General features: G+C 35.5%; 1 protein-coding gene across 1 annotated transcript; it reads right to left on the reverse strand.

Annotated features, from left to right (window-relative positions):
* Window positions 1-4,844: 4,844 nt before the first annotated feature.
* Window positions 4,845-21,744, reverse strand: LOC115445366 (sodium/potassium-transporting ATPase subunit beta-1). Its single transcript, XM_030171604.2, has 7 exons — window positions 21,553-21,744; window positions 10,484-10,612; window positions 9,520-9,639; window positions 8,112-8,212; window positions 7,739-7,837; window positions 7,046-7,199; window positions 4,845-6,137 (listed from the first exon to the last, which is right to left on the reverse strand). Exons 1-7 carry the CDS (start codon window positions 21,689-21,691, stop codon window positions 5,998-6,000), a joined length of 882 nt encoding a protein of 293 aa, XP_030027464.1. The 5' UTR covers window positions 21,692-21,744; the 3' UTR covers window positions 4,845-5,997.
* Between the last annotated feature and the right edge of the window lie 508 nt (window positions 21,745-22,252).

The raw sequence follows: 22,252 nt of genomic DNA on the forward strand, positions 1-22,252 counted from the left end.
TGAAATAACAAGAAGCTAAATAAATAAAAAATTGTTATACCTGCGTAGTTCTTTTGACTAGTATTATGACTTATCATAAATGCAACTAAGATCACATAAGACAAGGGTGGCCAACCGGTCGATCGCGATCGACTGGTCGATCGCCACAACAAGTCCAGTCGATCGTGGCAAGGCAAAAATATAAATACGTAGAACAGACCGCGCAACATACCTAATCACTAACTGCTGCACGCATCGATTTGTATTATTTTTTAATCAAAATAATAATAAATTGTGTGCTGAACTATGTTGTTTCATTTAAGATTTCAAGATGTATGTAGCTTGGTAGATCGCACAGAGTATCATCAATGAAAAGTAGATCTTGGGTCTTATCAAGTTGGCCACCCCTGACATAAGAGATTGAACAATTGTTTAACGATGAAGAAACCAGACTACCCTGCTGGCCCTAGTTTTTACGTATTTATTTCCTTTTACCTATTTGATCAAGCCCCTTACCCCCAAATTAGTATCCTAAAATAGCTTTTATTATTTCATTTCTAACACATCTCTAAAGCCATTATAAAACGACGTTATCCTCTACGCGTTCGAGATGAAAGAATAATGTGATTTACCACTCGCGCCACACCTTTTCAAAATAATTTCATTTGTGTACGCAATTGGAGCGGTAATACGTATAAGAAACCAGATTCCCCGGGGTTTAGAAAAAAGGAAACGTTTAGTCCTTACGGAGCATTCTGGGCCGTAATTCAACAAAGTAAAATTAACAAGGTTTTGTATATTCATAATATTGCGTTTGCTTATTTATTAAAGAATAATAATTTCTTAAAAACTATTTTTCGGATTTTATCGCAGTCGCCCTATAGACCATTAAGGCTGCAAAGTGTTCGGAACGCTGGGACAAAATTATAATATAAAAGCCGCTATAAAATCCATTAAAAAAATATTTCAATACCATAGAATGTGTTACTATAGTACTTAATATAATCTAACAAGTTAATAGCTAATTCCCGAAATCGCAACTTACTTAGGCACCTGAACATTAATGGTCACTGCGAATATAATAATCAAAGTGATTGTTACTTTTGCCTCATTTAATAGGTTTGTGTCGTAGGCTCTGGCAGTGACAACTGTTAGAGATTTTACTTTACAGTCATTCGTGTTGTTGCGATTATTATGGTTAAGTTAGTTTATGTTTAAATAATATATAGCTCCTACTTTTACTTATTACTGAAACAACTAGCCACAACTGTTAAGTTAGTTTATGTTTAAATAATATATAGCTCCTACTTTTACTTATTACTGAAACAACTAGCCACAACTGTTTATTGTATGATGTGTTTATTTCATGGAATTCGCTTCTGGAAGGAGTTGGGATGGCTAGACCCATAGCCAGCATCCCACGCATAACGGCCCGACCTACTACAGGCTAAGGGCGGTAAAAGGAGCCTCTCAACATAGACATATGTCATGGAATTAATCAAATTCCTGCGTGAAATCTAATTTGGCATATAGAATGCAAGCCGAGGATTCCCGCATGAGCGCCATTTCCCGGCGCCCGTCTCAAGCACAATTTAGTTCGAAATACATTTACTTGCATCGGAAATGTACTGAAAGAAGGGTGATAAATCGTATTGCACGTTCATAAATCATTTTCGACATTATTAACGTGGAATATGGTACGTATAAATCTAGGTTAGTATAATGTTGGATTTATTTTTTTCTTAGCATACGTTGACAGCCGAGTAATTTTATTTGTTATTTAGTTTATCATTTGAAAGACTGATGATAGTTCGATGCCTAACACAGTCCACTATTCATGTTTTTTGTGCTCTAATACATTAAATACGATAATATTTAGTCATATGTTGAAGTTTAATCCGATTTTTTAAATTAGTGAATAATGATTTTATGATGGTTTTGAAATTAAGCGGGCCATCAATATTTCCGTTACCTTATTAGTAATCTCCATCGTCCATAAACTCCTACAATACCTAACAGTGGACTTAAGGATGAATTGCCAACTTTAAAGGAAAGGAGGGAATAGGAATTTGTTGGGTGGGAAGTTGTTTGGGCCTTCTGAAATCTCACTTACGCACAACAAGCATACTCTTATTTCGGGCGTCAGAACCAACAAACTGCCCAGACTGTAGACTTAACGAAGACATTATTGACCAATAAAAGACGCGAAACTATCGTCGGAAGTATACCGGAGTCTCTTACTAAATATATCACAGAACATAGGACTTATAACATTACGTTCCTTGTGAGATGCCCTGCCTAAACCTCAATCGTAATTCGTCGAAGCATCGCCAGTTTGTTTTGCCTGGCGCAGTCGCTGTTAAAAGTAAACTGTATATTAAAAAAATTTTGCAATAAGATAAAATAATACACTATATTATAGGTATTTAACTATTTATTCATATCTCAATTATGCACACTGGAATATATTTTCTATGATATTTAGGGAAGGTAAACCAAATGTATACAAAATTAAATATTTTTTTACATATTTTTGTTCAGAACAGTAGGTACATACTACATATATAATAAAAATAGAGAAAATTGAGTCTACTAGCACCAAGTGAGAGAAACAAAACAAACGTGCGGCTAGATTTTTTAGCACTCACAGAAAATGGTAACCTATGTAGGTATGGCATCTCCAGTCAGGTATTGCCGTCATGATTTCATTACAATTTCTTTATAGGGGATTTTTTTTTATAATTTTCTTCGTCGATCTTTCAAGAGTAAACCAAATATAATAGATGATTTAATATAACAATCAGTGATGACCTAACAAGTATTAATATTCTCTTTGACCTATAACCTATAAAAAGTGTAGAAGTGATTAACAAATAAAAACGATCGTAATATTTGTTTACATTTATTTTTCTTTCCCTAAATATGGTACAGGCAATTAATTTACAACTAAAACAGTGTTTTGTACTAAATACAGGTAGAAACTAAAAGTAATGGTTAGTAGAATCACCCATTTATTCGATAGTGACAAACTCATTTATTCGATTGTTTTCTCAGAAAAGCTAATCGATTTATTGTCTAGCCTCAAAGGTTTTTGGGTGGCTATGCCGAATTTCGAAACAACGACAAAGCATAATATCGATCTTACGAAACATCATAGGGGCTGTATAATATGGATTAACCATTTTATTAATATTGTTTTTAAATATAATTTTCTATCAAGAGGAAAATAAACTTATTAGTAGTGTGTAGTACATATACCTAGCTGTATTGCTTGTGTTTTCTTGCAAACAAATTTTAGTGACGACAATATAATAAAAAAAACTATAACTTTTTAATTAAGTATACTTAGTTCTACACATTTTTACGATCAGCTTCATATAGGTATGAAAAAATATATTAAAAATATTGTTACGACTGTAATTTACTCTTTATGTTTTCTATTTTATTTCTTCTTTTTAGTATGTATAGAATTGTATACACTTATAGGTTATTCATATGGAATGTAAGACAGCTTCAACAATACCTACATCAGTATATGCCAATGTTATATTTTGCGTTAAATAAAAAAAAAGTTCGTCGTGTTTCGATATTCGGCGTCCCCACCCTAAACTAAACACGTGACGTTAATGCCTTTTTGCTCGAACGAATTAGATCAAAATGCTATGGGTGGCATCAATTCTGTTAAAAGATAGACTAACCTATAATAAAGTGCTTTGAAAATTCACTAATAAACGCGCTAAATGCTCTAAAATGTACAACAAAACGTGGTGCTAAGTTTACTGGTATAGGGGCGTGCGACTGAATACATATTCTGGGGCCTTATTCTCTATCCCGCACGTTATTTTAACAGTGCGTAACAAGCACGTAACACAACGCATCATGTTTAGGACTATAGAAATTTGGCTTACAGAATACCATTCCACGCACATTTCTCGAAGATAACATGACACGGCCGCGTTACGCGTTTACACTATCATACAGAATAAGGCCCCTGGTCTATTTCTACCCCTGAACACCAGTATTTATAAACACTGTTGTATTAATAAGGTCAAGGGGCCTTATTTCTTCTATAGCGGCGAATCCATATGCAATCACGGGCATTCTATTCGAAGGACAGCTTCGATATATAGGTAAGAGTCAAAAAATCCCCTATTTACCTATAACATATATACGTACTGCAGCATCCAACTGACTGAGAGGACCTTTGCTGGACTAGTATGTTATAATAATTAATAATATAGTAATTCTCTTTGTTTTAATTTTATTCGTTTAAGTATTACCTATTGTGTCTATTTAATATTGTATCAGCAATAAATAAATCTTACCATCTTTCTTTCTATACGGCCATCAAAGCTATCATTCAATTAGAAAGCCTGTGAATGCAAAACGGCGGATGTACCCCAGTAGAGGGAATAAATAGGGGACCTTATTAGACAATATACGTCCGCCCGACGATCGGAGTGCAGTGTCAAGCAGATAGAATTTCATTATTCAAGGGCGCCTGCAATTGTATTCTCCAAAAGCTAGATTTCTTTATCTTGTTTATAAACAATATAACGCCATTGGACACATTGAAATGTAAACTTATGATATTAAAACTATGTTAATTATAAATTACATAAATATTTTTTGAGGATATTATTATATTTTACCACAATATGGTGCCACGAATTATTTCCTTATAATTTACTTACATAATATTTACAATAGCAAATTTAGAATAGGCGGGAAATGGCCATGACAATGTTATTCTAAACACCGTAATAAAACTACGCACATAATAATAAAATTATTAAAAGTTCTAAAAACATTGAATCGATTAAAAATATTATTTTTATCGATTTTATATAAATCAAATAAACACATTCGTGAATCATTCTCTAATCTATTATCAGAAGACTTCGCTCAATAGCGACACTCTTTTTATAATGCATTGATCGAATAAAATGAAATACAATTACTTGTTGACCAATCATATACAAGGGCACAACAAACACGACAAATAGATACATTCAACATTAAAAATAGCTTATACTACGATACAAAATGTGTCGTAGGTTATCAACTTGTTCCGATATTTTGCTCTAAAACAAAACTCAAACTGGAATTTAAAAAATACAATAAATATTAGCAAATACCAATTTGTAGCTACATTGTGACCATCCTTTGCTCTATAGTCAAGTTTGAATTCATGTTTTTAAATATTCAGTAACATAACTAAGGGCATAGACAAGATGAAATCGATTTGAAATTAATTCGAAAATTATTCGGTGTTAAATCGATATCCTACTAGCGTAGCATAACACTATTTGCGAAAATAGGGACACTGACCACTTTTGATTCTTCTACTGGTATATTGTAGTACCGTATTTTTCCACAGGAGCTATTTACGACAACTTCGCTGTACTGTTTTTGAAAATATTGATAATTGTAGAGGACATAGGTACTATCTACATTCGGTGGCTTATATTTACTTGTTTAATAGAAAAAACAATGGGATTTTGGATTACTTTAAACCGTCTCTAATATTTCTTCAAGGTAATAAAAGTTTTGATCGAGGTAATTAATGCTCGATTTCCATACACAATGTTCTTTTTTATTGCTTTAAATGACGAAACGAGCTTGCTGTTCATCTGATGGTAAACTATACGACCGCCACAAACAGTAGAATCACCATCCAACACCTTGAATTAGAAAGTATTGTTTGGTATTCCACTGCGCTCGCCATCCTGAGACATGAGATGTTAAGTCTTATATGTTCAGTAGTTACACTGGCTACAATGTCCTTTAAACCGGAACACCACGGTGACTACACACCGCTGCTTGGCGGCAGAAATAGATATTGCTGTGGTACCTACCCAGGCAGACTCTCACATATGAAAAACCTACCACCAGTTAACCAATTTTGTAAGTTTATTCTAATTGGTCTATTTTCACTACGTATTCGGCGACAGCGGTGAAGATCGTTCATAGGAGCCGGCCAAAATCGATGTCACCTTATCTACGCCTATTATACTCTTACGTTAATACGTCTGTGGTATTATCGGCTACATTCACGTGTAGTAGTATCCGAGTATACCCAGACTGCTCCTTTATACTTTTGTTGTAGATGATGTTCTTCGCCCACGCCCTGCAGCGGATAGACACGGTGTCATCCACTGAAATAGAAACAAATATAGTTTACTTAAGCTATCATCATCATCATCAGCCACTGTTGAACATGGATCTTCCCCAAAGATTTCCAGATCGACCTATTGGGAGCGACCAACATCCAGCGACCTCCTGTAGCTTTTATTAGGTCATCTGTCCACTTCGTGGGGGACGTCCGACACTGCGCTTGCCAATTTGTAGCCTCCACTCTAAACCCTTCCAGAATTTAAGCTATAAACTACATAATACATGAATCATATCTGCTTCCTCTCGGTAAGCCATTGTTGATGACACACACTTGATGTTATTGAAGCTTAGAAAATCTCTAGGAACACTAAATTCTCTTTTACTCACAGTAAATTATCAAATAAAAGATAATTGCAAGGGCACCAAATTGTCCAAATCATCATTACCACTTTATGAATTTATAAGATTATTATCCACGCGACAAACTCACCCACGCAAACGCGTTTTATTCTCAAATGAATAAGCCGACGTACAACTCGTACCCACATAGTATTTTGCTGAGACATTTATCTTATTAGGGCCTTGTGGGTAGCCTTCAGACAACACAGGTGTGTTTTGTCTTTAAAACTTATACGAATATTAGTTATTTGACCCTGGAAACTAACTTATAACCTCACAAGTCAATCTAAATACGCTGAAAATAGAGATTTCTAGCTTCGACTATATCTCTCTCTGTAAATGTGTTGCATTCCGGAATCACCTTAGGTATATTTTCTTTCAAACAGGCCGACATAATTGTGTTAATTAGCGATGGATACATCTCTCATCAGTCAGCGTCAGCTAAGAGCGGATCACTTTTTCGAGCTCATATAATAAAAAATAGGATTGGTGTAAAAAATCGCTAAAAGTAGATGTCACTAGCTTCTACTAAAAGAGTTACGATATATACCTGCAGGCGTTATTTTCACAGCGACCAGTGGACTCTGGTAGCCGTCGGTGTTGTTGAAGGGGTAGAAACTGCTCGCCAGCCCTCGACCCCAGGGGTACTCGATCTTCGTCGAGTTATGACTCTCGTCCACACATGTTATCCATACTTGGTTTTGCTGTAAGGAATATTACGATTTTGTAAATTTGAAATTTAGAAAGAAGAAAGAAAGAAAAATATTTTATTGTAAATTTTTCCTTGCCCTTCCACTTCCTTTAACAGAATAACATCTTATAGAGGGTCTTACACAGGGTCGTCATGCTTACAATTTTTATAAAGTTAGTTAATATAGTGTCCCACTGGTAGGCACAGTTTTCCTCCACTATTGAGTCGGTTTTAGCTTTAGACCTAACCTGAAAATAACTCAGGTTACGTCACAATGCTTCCCTTCACTGTTAAAGCAAGCGATAAGTCTTCGAAACCTTTGAAAAATTTGAATTGGATTTTGCGAAGTGGAAGAAGAACGTAAAGTGGGTTGACTACCACCTTGTGGGATAAATAGTCAAGACGAGAGACAGAAAGTCAACAACGATTGTCTAATTGAGGATTCCTGCCAGCCAGTATATCGACGTCACTCAGAAAACGACGTAATAATTTCGTTTTACTACCAACATAAAACTTTTACTGTCGTTTTACATCTGTAAAGTGAATACTTACTTTCTCTGGTTCCAAGGATTTGATGTGTTCCACTAAATCATCGGGCATGTCTTCGGGAAGGTCGACTGCTGTATAACAGTCAGGGCTCCAACCGTATATCTGAAACATTTAATAAATCTGATGGACGAGCAAGTCCCTCGCCCGAGAGCAAGTGCCCATAAGAAGTAGCACTACCCGATCCTTGAAGTATAAGGTGATGCGTGGCATAGCACAGCAATTATAATGCTTGAGACAAAAAATGTAAAACTAGATAATCAAGCCAGTTATTTGCGAATGAAATTGTTTTCAAAGAAAGAGTTGGTTATTATAACTTATTGTTGTACTATACGTGTTTTGATATTAAATATGCCCTACAAAAGAAAGGAAGACTTACTTTATTGATTTTGATGAAAAAGCACGGTGTTTCTGGAAACCCATAGTTGTCCGCGGAGACGCAAACATTTTCAGACTTGTACCAGTCGATTGTCTCGTATGCTAGAAGTTAATACATTTTTTATACAAAAAGACTTCATGAACAAAACAGGATGGACTCTAACTGCCCTTATTTTCCGACTTCAAACAGGCCGGCATAATTGTGCCGACTGGTGTGGGTTTACCATCTCTGGTCAGTCGACATCCTATTTGGATCCCACTCCATTTACCACCAGATATAACGGGATTACATTCCGGACGTATAACCAAAATAGCAACATCTGTTATCAAGTACAAGTCAAATTCAAAAATACAGTACTAAAGCGACTTCCACGGTCGCCCTGCGCCGGTAGTCTCGTGCCTGGAGCCTGATTTATAATAACTCATATTTGTATCTTGGTGTTAATGGTACACGAGTTATATTATTAAAGTTATAAAAAAACACATTTAATTGTCATACGGCTATAATCTTAAGACATAAATTTATTTATTTTCATAGTAATTACAGTGGCTTATCTTTTTGTTCAGTTTTTAATCATACGGGAAACAGGTATAAGATATTTTAATGTGAAACTTGCAGGGATAACTCGTCTTGGGCAATAAACTGTTCCATATTTACTAGAAGGGACCACACCCTGCCTTGACAAGGGTGTGTCGTGTACTAGAAGCAAAATCAATAACGCAGTGGAAAAACACGGACGGCAAGTTATTTTGCATATAGATATAGGTTATATATACCTATAGCGAAGACGCGGAAATGCGATGATGAATTCTAAGGACATAACTTCAGTAGGTGTACTTTATCTACATTATTAAATGGGTCAGTCTCTGTCCGTAGAAGTCGTTTGTGTCAGAATCTATGACAATAATGACAGCTATTTAAATGATGCTAAAAATTCTTTAAAAAAAAATAGTAAATAGATTATATTATTGTGTACCGGAGTAGCAACGACTAGACAAAATTTATGATTCTGTTTATTTTTAATATCATTAATGTAGTTTAATTAAGTATGTAGACAAACTATATTTATTAATCATTCAAATTCCAATAACATTTCTCGTTTGTAAGCCGTAAATAAAGTATGCAGACTCATTATTTTGTACCGTGCTAATTTCTGAAATTTCTACTCTAGTTCTGAAAATTACAATAACCATAAATGCTAATTAATATAGGCTTTTTTTTATCCTTAGAACGGATTTACGCAAGCAAAGCCGTGAGCAAAAATTAATAGCATTTAACGGAATGTTGATTTTATGTCATGTACTTAAAAGAGAATAAACAACATCGAATTAATATTTAAAGGAAATCATAAGGATTATGTCATTATGTTAGTCACATATAAAACATCTATTAATATTGCAATACTCACGAGTAAAGAATTCTTGTAGTTGATTTATGTATGGGTGGCCATTTGTGAAATTCTGCGGATCGTACTGCACTTTGTTATATGCGATTGGATAAGGTCTGCAGGTGACGCCTGGATTTGCCCCTAGAATAAAAAAATAACATCATTTTTTAGTTCATGTAGACTTGCACCCTGTCACATTATGGGATCACACATCGCGAAAAGTGGGTGCCCTAGCTGCACCCTTGCCTGCCACATTTTTTCTTTACGATTCGGATCTTATGTAGTACCATTATAATATACGTGGATTTTCCATGTTTATAGGTAGACAGGAAAACAAACACACACGTCACACATTAATCTTCGAAGGGGTATGCAGAAGCGCCACCAGGGCACCCACTTTTCGCCAACTGTGTTCCGTCCCATGATGTGATAGGGATCTGATCTGTATTATACACTGTCCCACTGCTGGGCACGGGCTTCCTCTACTACTGAGAGGGATTAGGCCTTAGTCCACCACGCTGGCCTAGTGCGGATTGGTAGACATCACACACCTTCCAAATTCCTATAGAGAACTTCTCAGATGTCTAGGGGCCATATCGGGCACAAATTCCAGACTCCGGGCTGATATTGGGCAGAAAAGCCCAAATATCACTTTGCCCGACCCAGGATTCGAACCCAGGACCTCAGAGCGTTGCCGTACCGCGCATGCAGTACAACTACGCCACCGAGGTCAGTCCGTGAGTAGACAACCACGCTGCGATACCCACATAATCGCCATTTCATTAGATTTAATGTAGGAGGCTAGTATATGTATAAATATTTGCTAGATGCAATTGTAAGCTCAAAGCTAATACTGAGAATAAAATCCAATATAACTTCACCTAACCCGGGAATCGAACCCGTATATTTGTCACGTAACCTCGGTGTGACAAATATACAACTCCCCAACTATGCTAATATGTTAATTTTAATAAGTAATGCTTACCTATGAGCGAACTGTCAAGAATATGCGTGGGTTTGCGATCGTCGAGCGATAGAAACAGTCCTCCCATACAGAGGGCGAAGAGGAGGGCCAGCACCGAGTAGAACACGGTGTAGAATGCGAACAGGATGCCTGGAAAACATTATCCTAGGATTATGCATGACCTTATAGTAGTTGTGAGTATAAATATATTATCAGCCCTGTATTATATACTGTCCCACTGCTAGGCACGGGTTTCCTCTAAAGAGAAGGATAAGGCTTTAGTCCACCACGCTGGCCTAGTGCTGATTGGTAGACTTCACACACCCTCAAAATTCCTATAAACTTCTCAGACATGCAGTTTTAAAGCAAGCTAGAATTCACAAAAAAAATTGAAAAGTGAAATGTGCGTGCCCTTGGGATTTGAACTTGACATTCGTCTCGGCAGTCCGTTCCACACCAACTAGACTATAGCCTCAACTAATAAAAAAAAGGTACTCCACAGTGATTATAACATATAACACATTGACTTTAGCATTGTATAAAATCTGAGCAGCACATCAAGATAATATGATGGCTAGCAAGATTAAATTTATTTGTTTACAGAGACGGTTTTACGATGTGAATCGAATTTGTCGCCGAATTTAAAATACTCTGTAAATGTTTATTGGTCACTGCTATAGGCTTAGAGCTAATGCAGCGACCTCCGAGAACTATAATAAAAATTGTAATTGCTGTTGAATGGAAAAAAAATAACCATGATTACACAAATGTCTAGTTGTAATAACGATACAAAATAATAAATATGAAATTTAACTCTAACCTAACCTAACCTAACTATCATGCAGCGTTGTTTCCCTGTCACTCACACATATGGTTATAAACTGTTGAACTAACCAGAAGATGAAATACTCTGCATAATGCATACTAAAATACACCTATAGGCATACTTACAAATGTTCTTGCGCCGCTTGACAACAAAAATAGACAAATAGACAAAGACCAACCGGCACCCGTCTCGTAGCATAGAATGTTACATCGAAGAACTACAGCAGGGACCATCAAAATCTAATGAAAGATAGTTCATTTAAACAAATCTGACCTAAATATCGCCAGACACCGTAATGCTAATGCGCTATTTTACTGTTCGATTTTATTACTCAATGCATAATACTTCTCAATTCTGTTTATACGAAATTATCCATTATGACGTCTGTTCTAAATTCAAATAAACTAACATAAACGAATGAATTCATTCTACGAATATTTTTGTCATTGGTAAAGGTACCTTTTATTTTTAATACCTTAATTTTATGATTTAGATTGGAAACTCGAGTTTTGGATTTCGATTAAAATTGTCATTTAGTTCGGGTGCCTCCGCGATTACATGAGGCTTAATGCCGAATACGGAATATGTTAACCTCTCGCATGCAAGTCAATTTAAAAATGACTAACGTCGTTCCTCTACATCTATCATTTATCCAAGACGGTAATGCTATGCATAATAATTAATAAACATATTTGCAAGGTTTGTGATACTGTTTATGGGCGGTCGTATCGCTTACTGTCAGGCGAATGGCACGGTCGTCTCGCCTGTCAAATAATATATTTTTACTAAAGATAAAATATTGATTTCATATACCAAGTAGCTCCAGACCAAGCACTGTTATATTCCGATTTAAATAACATTATATCTAGTTTAATTGTTGTGTATGAAACTATGGTTCTAATAACTCAATGTCATAAGAACGATGTTAATGAGAAGGATGCTTGTCTCGTCTTGTAGTTGTAAAAAGTACCCGGTATGTCAAATGCTAAACGGATATACAGGTTTTGCTTTTATACATACACGCTCACGCCTTTTATCACCGAAGGGGTAGGCAGAGGCGTAACTGGTGTACCCACTTAACGCCGCATTCCATCTCATGATGCACACAAATTCCAGACTGCGGGCTGATACTGAGTATTAAAACACAATATTTTTTTGCCCAACCCGGGAATCGAAATCGAGACCTCAGCACTACAGTCGTACCGTAATACAACTACGCCACGGAAGCAATCCAGCGCTATTACTTTTAACAAAATTTCGGTAAATAATATGAATAAATGCTTATTTCAAGGAATATCTATGTGAGGGCCGGCCAAACTAAAAAGAATGCAAATAAAATACCATTGCATAGAAGTTGACATTCGATTTGGAAATATAACAAATAAATTCGCGTAAGAGTTTTTAATGTTTACGCGAATGTTAGACATTGAAATAAAACAATTTTTCAAATTTTATCGTTGTTTTTTATATTATAAACTAGCGACCCGCCCCGGCTTCGCACGGGTGCAATGCTGACTATTTAATGGATGTTATTATTATACATATAAACCTTCCTCTTGAATCACTCTATCAATTAAAAAAAAAACGCATCAAAATCCGTTGCGCAGTTTTAAAGATTTAAGCACACATAGGGACAGAGAAAGCGACTTTGTTTTATACTATGTAGTGATTTGCTTTCGCACGACGTTTCGAAGATTTTGCATTGCGTCCGCTGATGCTGATGAAGGCTGGAAATTCTTTGAAACGTCAGAAGAAAAATATAAAATTAAAACCGCAATAAAATCGAAAAAATAGTTTTACTTCAAAATTAATTCGCTTCTAAAATATTCCTGCATTGTCACGCTTATGCTGGACTGGTAAGAATTTGAGAAGAAGTGTTAATACTTCGATGTTTAAATTTAACTTCGCAACTTTAATGACACTAAATAAACATGAAGGGGCAAAAAGTTTCTTAAAGGGACTAAAAGATGGATTTACAAGCGCGGTTAAAGAATACAAACAATGGGAATATCACGCCCACGCAAACGAGGTAGACAGCGACATATCATAAAGTTATTACACTGAGAAATGCGACCGCGTGCTATTTATGTATCCGAATACAGAAATATCGTCCGCTTTCGTCACAGCGGGCGCCGTTTTGCACGTCTAGTTTACACAAATGATTTTCATCTTTACACTATTCATTCAAAGTTTACTTTACAATAGCAGTTGTTTGAAGCTTTATGCCAAATTGGAGTATGTATAACCATTTTAGTTTGTTTAGTATTAGTTTTAGGGCGTAGTGTCAGTTCGGTAATGCGTGAGGAAATGTTCGCGTCAATTTATATAATAAAGAATCATAGTTAAAATGTAATGTTCAACAAATCACATATGAAAATGATTTGGTAGGTATAGCAAATACAAGAGATTAAATTACGGCTAATTGAAACTTCTGAGCCTTATTTTAAAGGTTTTTTTTCGAAAAACATACAAACGTAAATAAGTACATTCTATGACTTTCCGTTTTGGAAATCAGAAATCAGTAGCTGTATCACCTGGAGAAAATTGGTTATCTTCAGTGACTATACCTTCAAAGTATGAACATTGTAGGCAGTGTAATGGAGTTGCCAGTGCCACGCAGCGTTTATAAAAACTCTGCTCTAATATTGATCTATTGTAGTACATTATGTGGTTTTGTGGCTTACTACTAGGCCAACAAATTGCGTCTGATTACTCGGTTGTTTAAAAAACAAACAACCACACTAACTAACGAATTGTGTGCATTTTGCCAATCTAAGTAATAAGGACTAGAAATGGTAGGACATCAGAAATATTGACTAATTTTCATTTCGGCATTCTAACAGTCGAAGCATACATAGTGGCTTTTTTTAAGAATACAACCGAAGATAATAATTAATTTTCAGTAATAATGAAGATAGTCTATAACATATTATTAAATATATTTATTAGATAATATATATTATTATGTATTGACATGAATAAATATAAAAACTTTTTAACAAAAAATTAAATTGCCTTCAAAAACCACTAAACACTAAAAATAATGTAACCCATATACTAGTTACCAATTTTGGAATCGGTGCGTAATAATCGAAATACTTAGTTGAATTGACAACCTCCTCCTTTTTTTGAAGTTGGTTAAAAACTTGTTAATTAAGATAAAGATAATAAAGACTGCATCAGAAACATTACATTATTGATGTGCATTTTAAACAAACTCCACTAGGCATCTAGCAATATTAATACATAAACATTATAATGTATAAACGTATAGGTTTAATACAGGTTTTTGGTCTAGAAACAGCGTACTTCATCTGAGACCAGTGAAGTTTGGAATCGATCTAGCCGAAAACGCATTAATTGTATGAATTTAGTTATTTTGATGCCAGGTTTTGATAAGCAAAAACTTGCAGAAATTCCGTGAGTAGTTTTAAACAACAACGGCAAACTGCCTTCTGTAAAATTTAAAGCTTGCAGGGCTTGCGGCAGTCTTCATATGTATCTCCATAACGATTGCTGGTAGTGTAAATGCATCAGGAAATTCTTACAGCAATCCAAGAACTTGTCTAAACATAACATTAGGTACTTATAATCTCTTAAAACATGGAATAAAAATAAGGTCAAGATGCACTAATCGTACATGTGCCAGTCCCTTTGAAGATTTAATCATGATTCTGTGTTTGTAGAATAACAAACAAACCCCAAAATAAACCCACGGACATAAATATCTGTAAACATTCTAAAATAACAGTCCTTTACAAAAGCAGACCACGGCAGCACGGTTTTACAGCCGGACGCAATCTATATTATTTAAAAATGAACGAATGTCCCGTCTCGTGGCATAAATCATTGTGGCATAGTCACTAGGTCATTACGCTTCAACGGGCCCGAACGAATGAAGGACGCGATGTCATTCGCTGAATGATTGAATGGACCGGTGACCTCATTGATCTTTTATCTGTGCACTCCCTTATTTTATAGCCGCTACTGTTTAAAAATTTAAATTCAGAATTAACTTGTTTTGTAACGCCGTCTTTAGGTACGTACAATAAATAATAATATTATTTATATCTTCGAGGACACCACGCTGTTTATGAATTTTCTAATGGAGAAAAAATAGAACAAGTCTTGTTGAACGAATTTTATCAGGTAAGTAAGTAACAATTTCAAACACATAATATAATATTTACTATGTGGGTAGTAACTGGGTTACTTTATAACCGTTTATATTAAAAAAAAACTATTTAATTAACGAACTTTAAAGTTGACTTAGATATTGGATTAACGGATTTCGTCATTAGACAGCAGCGCCAAATCTAATAGATTACGCATTTAAAGAAATTTAAAAAGAAATTATGTTTCATAATTTATGGTCCCTTTTATATGTCAAGAAAAACAGCTAATAACATCAACCAACACCCTGATCTCTTATTCCAACATATTAGATATACGGCGCAAATTTTTATTCCATAATTTTCCACACTAAGAAATCTTTCTCACCCGAATGGCATTTACAATCCCAATTATAGTGCTTAGCAGAAACGAATCCAAAATGTCCCTGAGCATATGCAAAACGCTTGCGCACAAAAGACCAAGCCCGTTCACATGATTAAATCACATCAATAGGACCCTCTTTGAAAGGATTTCAATACAAACTGGTACGCCATAGTGCATTGAAAGCCGTATGACAATGTACGTGAAGCAGTTACTGGTTCTCAATGGCGAGGGACAAAGTTCCATAAGGGGACCAGACATAACATAATATAGGTACTAATATGCATACCGGCGGGAATGCATGAAAGTTTAATGAAGGTGGAGGAAGCGCGTGAAGTATACCAGAATCCATAGTTGCAATCCATTGTCTAGAGACGTGATACTATGTATATATGTAATATTCATAACGCAGTCTGCAAATCGAAAAAAATACACAGATCACGCATTTATCCCTGAAAGGGTATACTGAGGCGCAACCAGGGCACTCACTTTTCGCCAAGTGTGTTCCGTCCCATGACGTGATAGGAAGTGAGCCTATCACCATATCGGGCACAATTTCCAGACCCCAGCCTGATACTGTGCAGAAAAACCCAAATATAACTTTTCCCGAATATCATTCAAAGGATAATTAGATATAACATTACGAAAGGACAGCCGGCCTGAATCGGGCTATATGGACCCTTCAGCACTTCTGGTTTTGAGATATAAAAAGAAATAGGTACAGATACAAGCTCATTCTGTTATCTTTAAAGGGGTATGCAAAGGCATTATACTGGACCGAAGTGTCAATGAAACCTTTCCCGCGACGTAATTGAATCAAAACCATCACCATACTAGGCACTAATTGTTTAAAATGAGCAAATTATGGGTTTTTACCGTGGTAACTACTCATTAACATTTAGATATATGTCGTACGCGGTACGACTGTCTCATTGAATTCTCGAATTCTACAGTTCCGTATAGTGATATTGAATAATTATGCTTAGCCTATCAGCCCACAGTCCACGCATTGTCCCTAAAAAACGTCGAAAGGCTCGCCCTCAACATTAGATCTATAAGTATAAGGTGTGATACATTTCTGTCTATCCTGTTTTCCCTAATCGGGGTGCAAGTGCAAGTACAAGCAGAAGTGGAAAAAGAAGTGATGCTGTTTGTTTGATAATGAATTTGTAGATCTATACAAATATTGAAATATTTGTGGTTATATCACAGTTGTAAACCACATGTGTGTAGACATAACCAAAACAGAGGCCCTATCGACGGATTTGAAGATTGCTTTACCGCCAGTTCCGGGGGGCGACAGATAATGCCCGTCCCCTTACGACCTAGACATTTGACCGGTCATCTCAATTTGGTTAGGGTGCCTAGTGCCAAATATGCTGTCACGGACGGTTAAAATGCCATCAGAGTAAATCATTTCTGAGTAGAGCGGTGGCCAGTATATAATGACCTCTAGGTAAGGAAGCGATTAGCATTCTCAAACCTCTGCCCAAATTGTAAACGGTCTCTCTTAGTCGAAGTATCTATGAGTAGATACCATTTTTTTGCTGTTTTTCAACCGCCAAGCAATGTGGAAATACAGCATAATGTTCCAGTTTCAAGTAAAAAGTAACCAATGCAATTACTAGGTTTGAGTAACTTAAATTCGGTTTGAAACGCGATATCAACTGAGACAAAGTTAAAGTCAGCATCTTAAGACCCTGGCAATTTAATATACACATATGAACAAGATCTCGAATTACATCTCAAGTCACAACATAAGACAGATATTGACAGCTGAATTTCGTTTATTGAGTATATAACGCTAACTCAGCCGACTACAGGTACTTAAGTCACAGCTCAAGTGTTGTTTATAAAATAGTTCAATACATTAAATATCTACCTAAGATCGTACTCAAAAGTACAATAGCTTTATTAATATGGCGCTATGAGACTTAACAACAAATGATACTGGATGTTACATAGGTTTTGTAATTCGAAGTTCTGTACCTTTGATTTGCTTTTGTTTACATATTCGAAGAGATTATCAGCAGAGGAATGACTCGTCCGTTTCGTCATTCAATACGTAAATACATAATACTTAAACAAAATATTGCAATGTAACTTTAATTATCAAAATAATAGTCTTAAACAATAATATAATTTAACAACATGGTCAGTCACTTGTTACGTGATAGCTTTATTAAAAAGTAACTATTTAATTTACTAGCTCTTACCGCAATTAAGAATAATTTTAGTAAAAAAAAATATTGGTCGTTTTAAATTTTTTAAACTATACCACAATATTCATTATTAAATCATGATTCAATCAGAATAGTGTTGGTTCCTAATAATTTTAGTGGATTTTTTATATGAAATTAACGAAACTGTTCGACATTAGGTAAAAAAAATATATAAACAACCAAAGAAAAGATAACATATTGTACAAATATGTTTATTTTTTTTCTATATGTATCATACATTTCGTATAGATAGATTCTAGAAATACGGCTAGGACGCTGTTTTGCTGGTGGTAGGGCCTTAAGAATCTGGAGAAGTTTGCGTATCCGGTGCTACCTACAGAAATTGCATACGACATAGTTATAGCAATGCGTCGCGCTCTTTCCTGTGAGACATAAGCTGTTAATGTTTTATTCAATTTCTCATTTTCTGGGTTAATTTCCCCAAAGCGAGTAATACGTAGTCCAAGCATTTTGAAAAAAATAATGAATTTGTGTCGAAGTTAATGTTTTTGAAACGGGAAGATAGAAATTTGCGTTCCCACGCAGAAATAAAGAAAGTGCTAATCCCTGACTTGCAGTAAAACTTAAAAGACAAACGAATATTTTTAACAAACTTTAAAAAATGGAGATTTTCAATTCGATTAAGTTTGTTGCCTCAGAACTGCTGATTAGGTTAACCGATTTTGATGATTCTTTTTTTAATTTGAAAGCTGGTGCTTCCCGTGACTTAAAAACTGTTGTTTTTAGCTAATGTTAAATTCCTTTTTTGGTTTAAAGTGGTTGTTGAAGGCGGTATGATTCGTCTTGTCCCTTTTTACTACCTTCATCCTATAGTTCATTTTATATTGGCCACTTTGTAATATAAACTTATGCATCATATTACACGTACGCGTTCCGACGTCAACCGACGCCGCAGTCGGTTGAGTTACATGGACACTGAATAAACTTTTAGATTTACAATTCATTACGCGAACACGACAAATTCCATCGACCAACCACTTAGCTTCACACGTGATATTCAAAAAAAAAGAAACGCGCTAACAATGGTACAGATTATTATTTTTTGGTTATAAACAGGGGCCCTTTAATCAGGTTGATAGGTTAACGATTTCCTTGACATTTTGTTTTGTTTAGCAATAGTTTTGGTTAAAAATTATTATAGAATTATATACTTACCCAAAAAAGAGCCCTAGTTTAACTCCTTATAAGGAGTATCATACTTATAGTATCCTCATAATTTTTTCGATCCCTGGTTCTAATGTTTCCAGCAGGTTTACTACGATGTCTAGTAACGACTACCACACGAGTGAACCTCGCGACCTAATGGAATAAAAATTCCAACCCCGCCAGAATTGGGAATGAGAAATTAAAAACTCGACATACACATTGGTATCTGGTCCGTGGTACATTTTCAGTTGGATTGCTAGATTTGCTGGTGGTAGGATATTTTTATCCTCCTAAATAGCGACCACAATTCATGGTGCAAAACCCGCTATAGTGGCTTACGTAAGTGTGTCGCGGTCCGAGATCCTCCTGTACGTATTCGGTTTCAAACAGGCCGGCATAATTGTGTCGATTGGCGAAGAATAATAATATTGCTAGTCGACACTATCGTACAATAGTAATATTCACATAGATTTCTGAACCTAAGCCCACTACCATCAGGTGCATAGGGGTCCCTTTACTATACACAAATATTTACCACACGAATTCATCATTCAAAAAACCCTGTCCGTTATTATCTGCCTGGCTATTCTGAAGTTTGAGAAAGGAGCAATATGGGTCTTTGAGTGATAGTAATAAATAGTTAATAGTTAATAGTTTACCTCCCTTTTTTTACAGATAAGACAAAGTCATCCCACTGGACCCGATGGTGGGTTTTTATCACACATTTACATTATAGCTATATTTTGAAATGTCAATCAATGCAAACATTCCGTTACAGTTTAATTGTTCATTGGACACAGAAGATTTCAGTCATGGACGCCAAATTAAAGCAAATGTGATAAGAAACGTTTATAGTATTGTAATTTTATGCAGGATGTATGCAGATATTACTTACTAGCTTTTTCTCAGAATGCACACCATGTTATATCCTTTTACAGGATAAATTATCAACATTCACTATTCTCGCAAAACTTTTCCGACAAACAAAAAAATACAATGCATATTTATAACCGTAAGATACAAATATGTAAAATAACTCAAATATAATCTTGGTAAAAGTTATTTCAAATTATAAATAGTGGAAAACGCGAGACGTGTATTTTATATGAGCAAGGATATTCACGCAAACTTAAACATTAATTTTATTTAAATTATGACACTTTCATAAAGTTTACCAGTAATTTTGTAACAGATATCTAAATAAAATAAATGAGTCATTTAAAAATGAGCATTATTTCCCATGGAATATGATACACAAATAAAATGTACCCGGATACTCTGCGGACGCAAGCTGTTAAATGAGCACTCGTTATAACCCATCCGGTCGTGTCGGTGTGGGTATTTGTATGAAAAATAATATATTGGAGTGTCCTGTTACGTATGATTATACCTGTATCCGCGAGGGTAGGTAGAGGTTTAACCAAACCATTGAAGAATTTACTTCTACCTCCAGATGTGATATGAGTCTGACATCGCATTTCTGGTGTTACATATCTTCACACCTGTATTCCCGTAAGCATAAACAGAAATGTAGCCTAGACTGACGTTTTCATTCGTCCTCAGGGGACGAGTCTTTCAGTTTTAATTAAGTATGCTGGTGTCTACTTCAGGTGTTTTTGAATCAAATATTCTACTAATTCGACTGCCTAACTCAGAGATTGATCGTAGGATCCCAATAGTTTCAAATCAAACAGACCGGAAAAATTGTTTTGACTGGTGAAGATAGAACATATCTCGTCACTCGACTCTTTCTGGGACCTACTCTACTTAGCATCAAGAATAATGGTGTCGCTTTGCCGTGAAAAAAATTGGGTACACACGCTGCTGCTAAACTAATGCTATTACCATCTCCTGGAACCTCAGGTAGGCTTTAAAAACTATTAGTAGGCTATGAAAATTATTAATTCGAATGTAGATACTGTTTGTTTACATTAATTGTCTTATAACTTTGAAATTAGAAATGTTTGCATGCGATGTTTTTCGAAAAGGTACAATCTATATAATGTTGCTATATACCTACTATATAGTATGTATAACTACGTGACATTAATGTAATTCATAATCGTTTTACTCTTAATTTTAGTATGTCAACGTTGACTTTAAGTAATATATATTTCAGGAAATCTTAAGTCTGACTAATCCCCATGGTAAGGAGGGAAATTGACTCATATTGTGTTTTAATGGAAGTTCGTGACCCAGAAGACTAAAGTCTAGACTCTTGTCAGAATAATAGATATGTATTCATAGAGTTGCAAATTTTTCCGAACATGTCCAATATTGGTAACAGTGAAGCTATAATTACGAAAGTACTTAAATGGTCCAATAATCTCATTGAACTCAGAAAACTTTGAACATTCACGCATTATCTTTTTAAAACTCACCCCATCTCTTTCCCGTGCGTCCCAAGAAGCTTTTCTCCTCAGAATTATAGATGGCCCTCCCGAACCTCTTCCAGACAGAGCCGCCTGGAGGGGGTCCTCTAACCCACTCGTGTTCCACACCGTTCGACTTGCTAGCCATTATCACGAGCGGCCGTCCCTTCCGACGGTAGCGGGTATACTGCGCGCGCGCATGTCGTGCGTGAATCTTATTTTTATTACGATCCACGCGACATTTCGATAAAGGTGCCAATTTCTATACATAATTGTGGCATTAATTGGGTTCATTGATTGTTTTTTGTGAATTAATGTGGAGTTTGAGATTGCGAATTTAAGAAATGACTATTCTGTCCTGCCTAGTTTATTTATGTAATTCGGGAAATTAATTGAAAGATTAATTTGACGACGAAAAGAAAATAAGCTAACAAAAATTATAATGTTCATAATTAATGACTTCGTTTATAATTCATGTTGAATACGAATAATCAAACAATCGTATCTAATAAAACATCATAGCACATTTTGAATATGAAATTAATAATACAACTGCCTATGGATAGCAATGGCGAAGAGTCCATAGAAACCGATTCCTGCCGGCTTCCCTTTCGTAATTTATGTAAAATCTAATTATATAATATCAGCCCTGTATTATATACTTGCCCACTGCTGAGCACGGGCCTCCTCTACTACTGAGAGGGATTAG

Source organism: Manduca sexta, chromosome 23 (assembly GCF_014839805.1).
Source record: "Manduca sexta isolate Smith_Timp_Sample1 chromosome 23, JHU_Msex_v1.0, whole genome shotgun sequence".
NCBI classification, from domain to species: Eukaryota; Metazoa; Arthropoda; class Insecta; order Lepidoptera; family Sphingidae; genus Manduca; species Manduca sexta.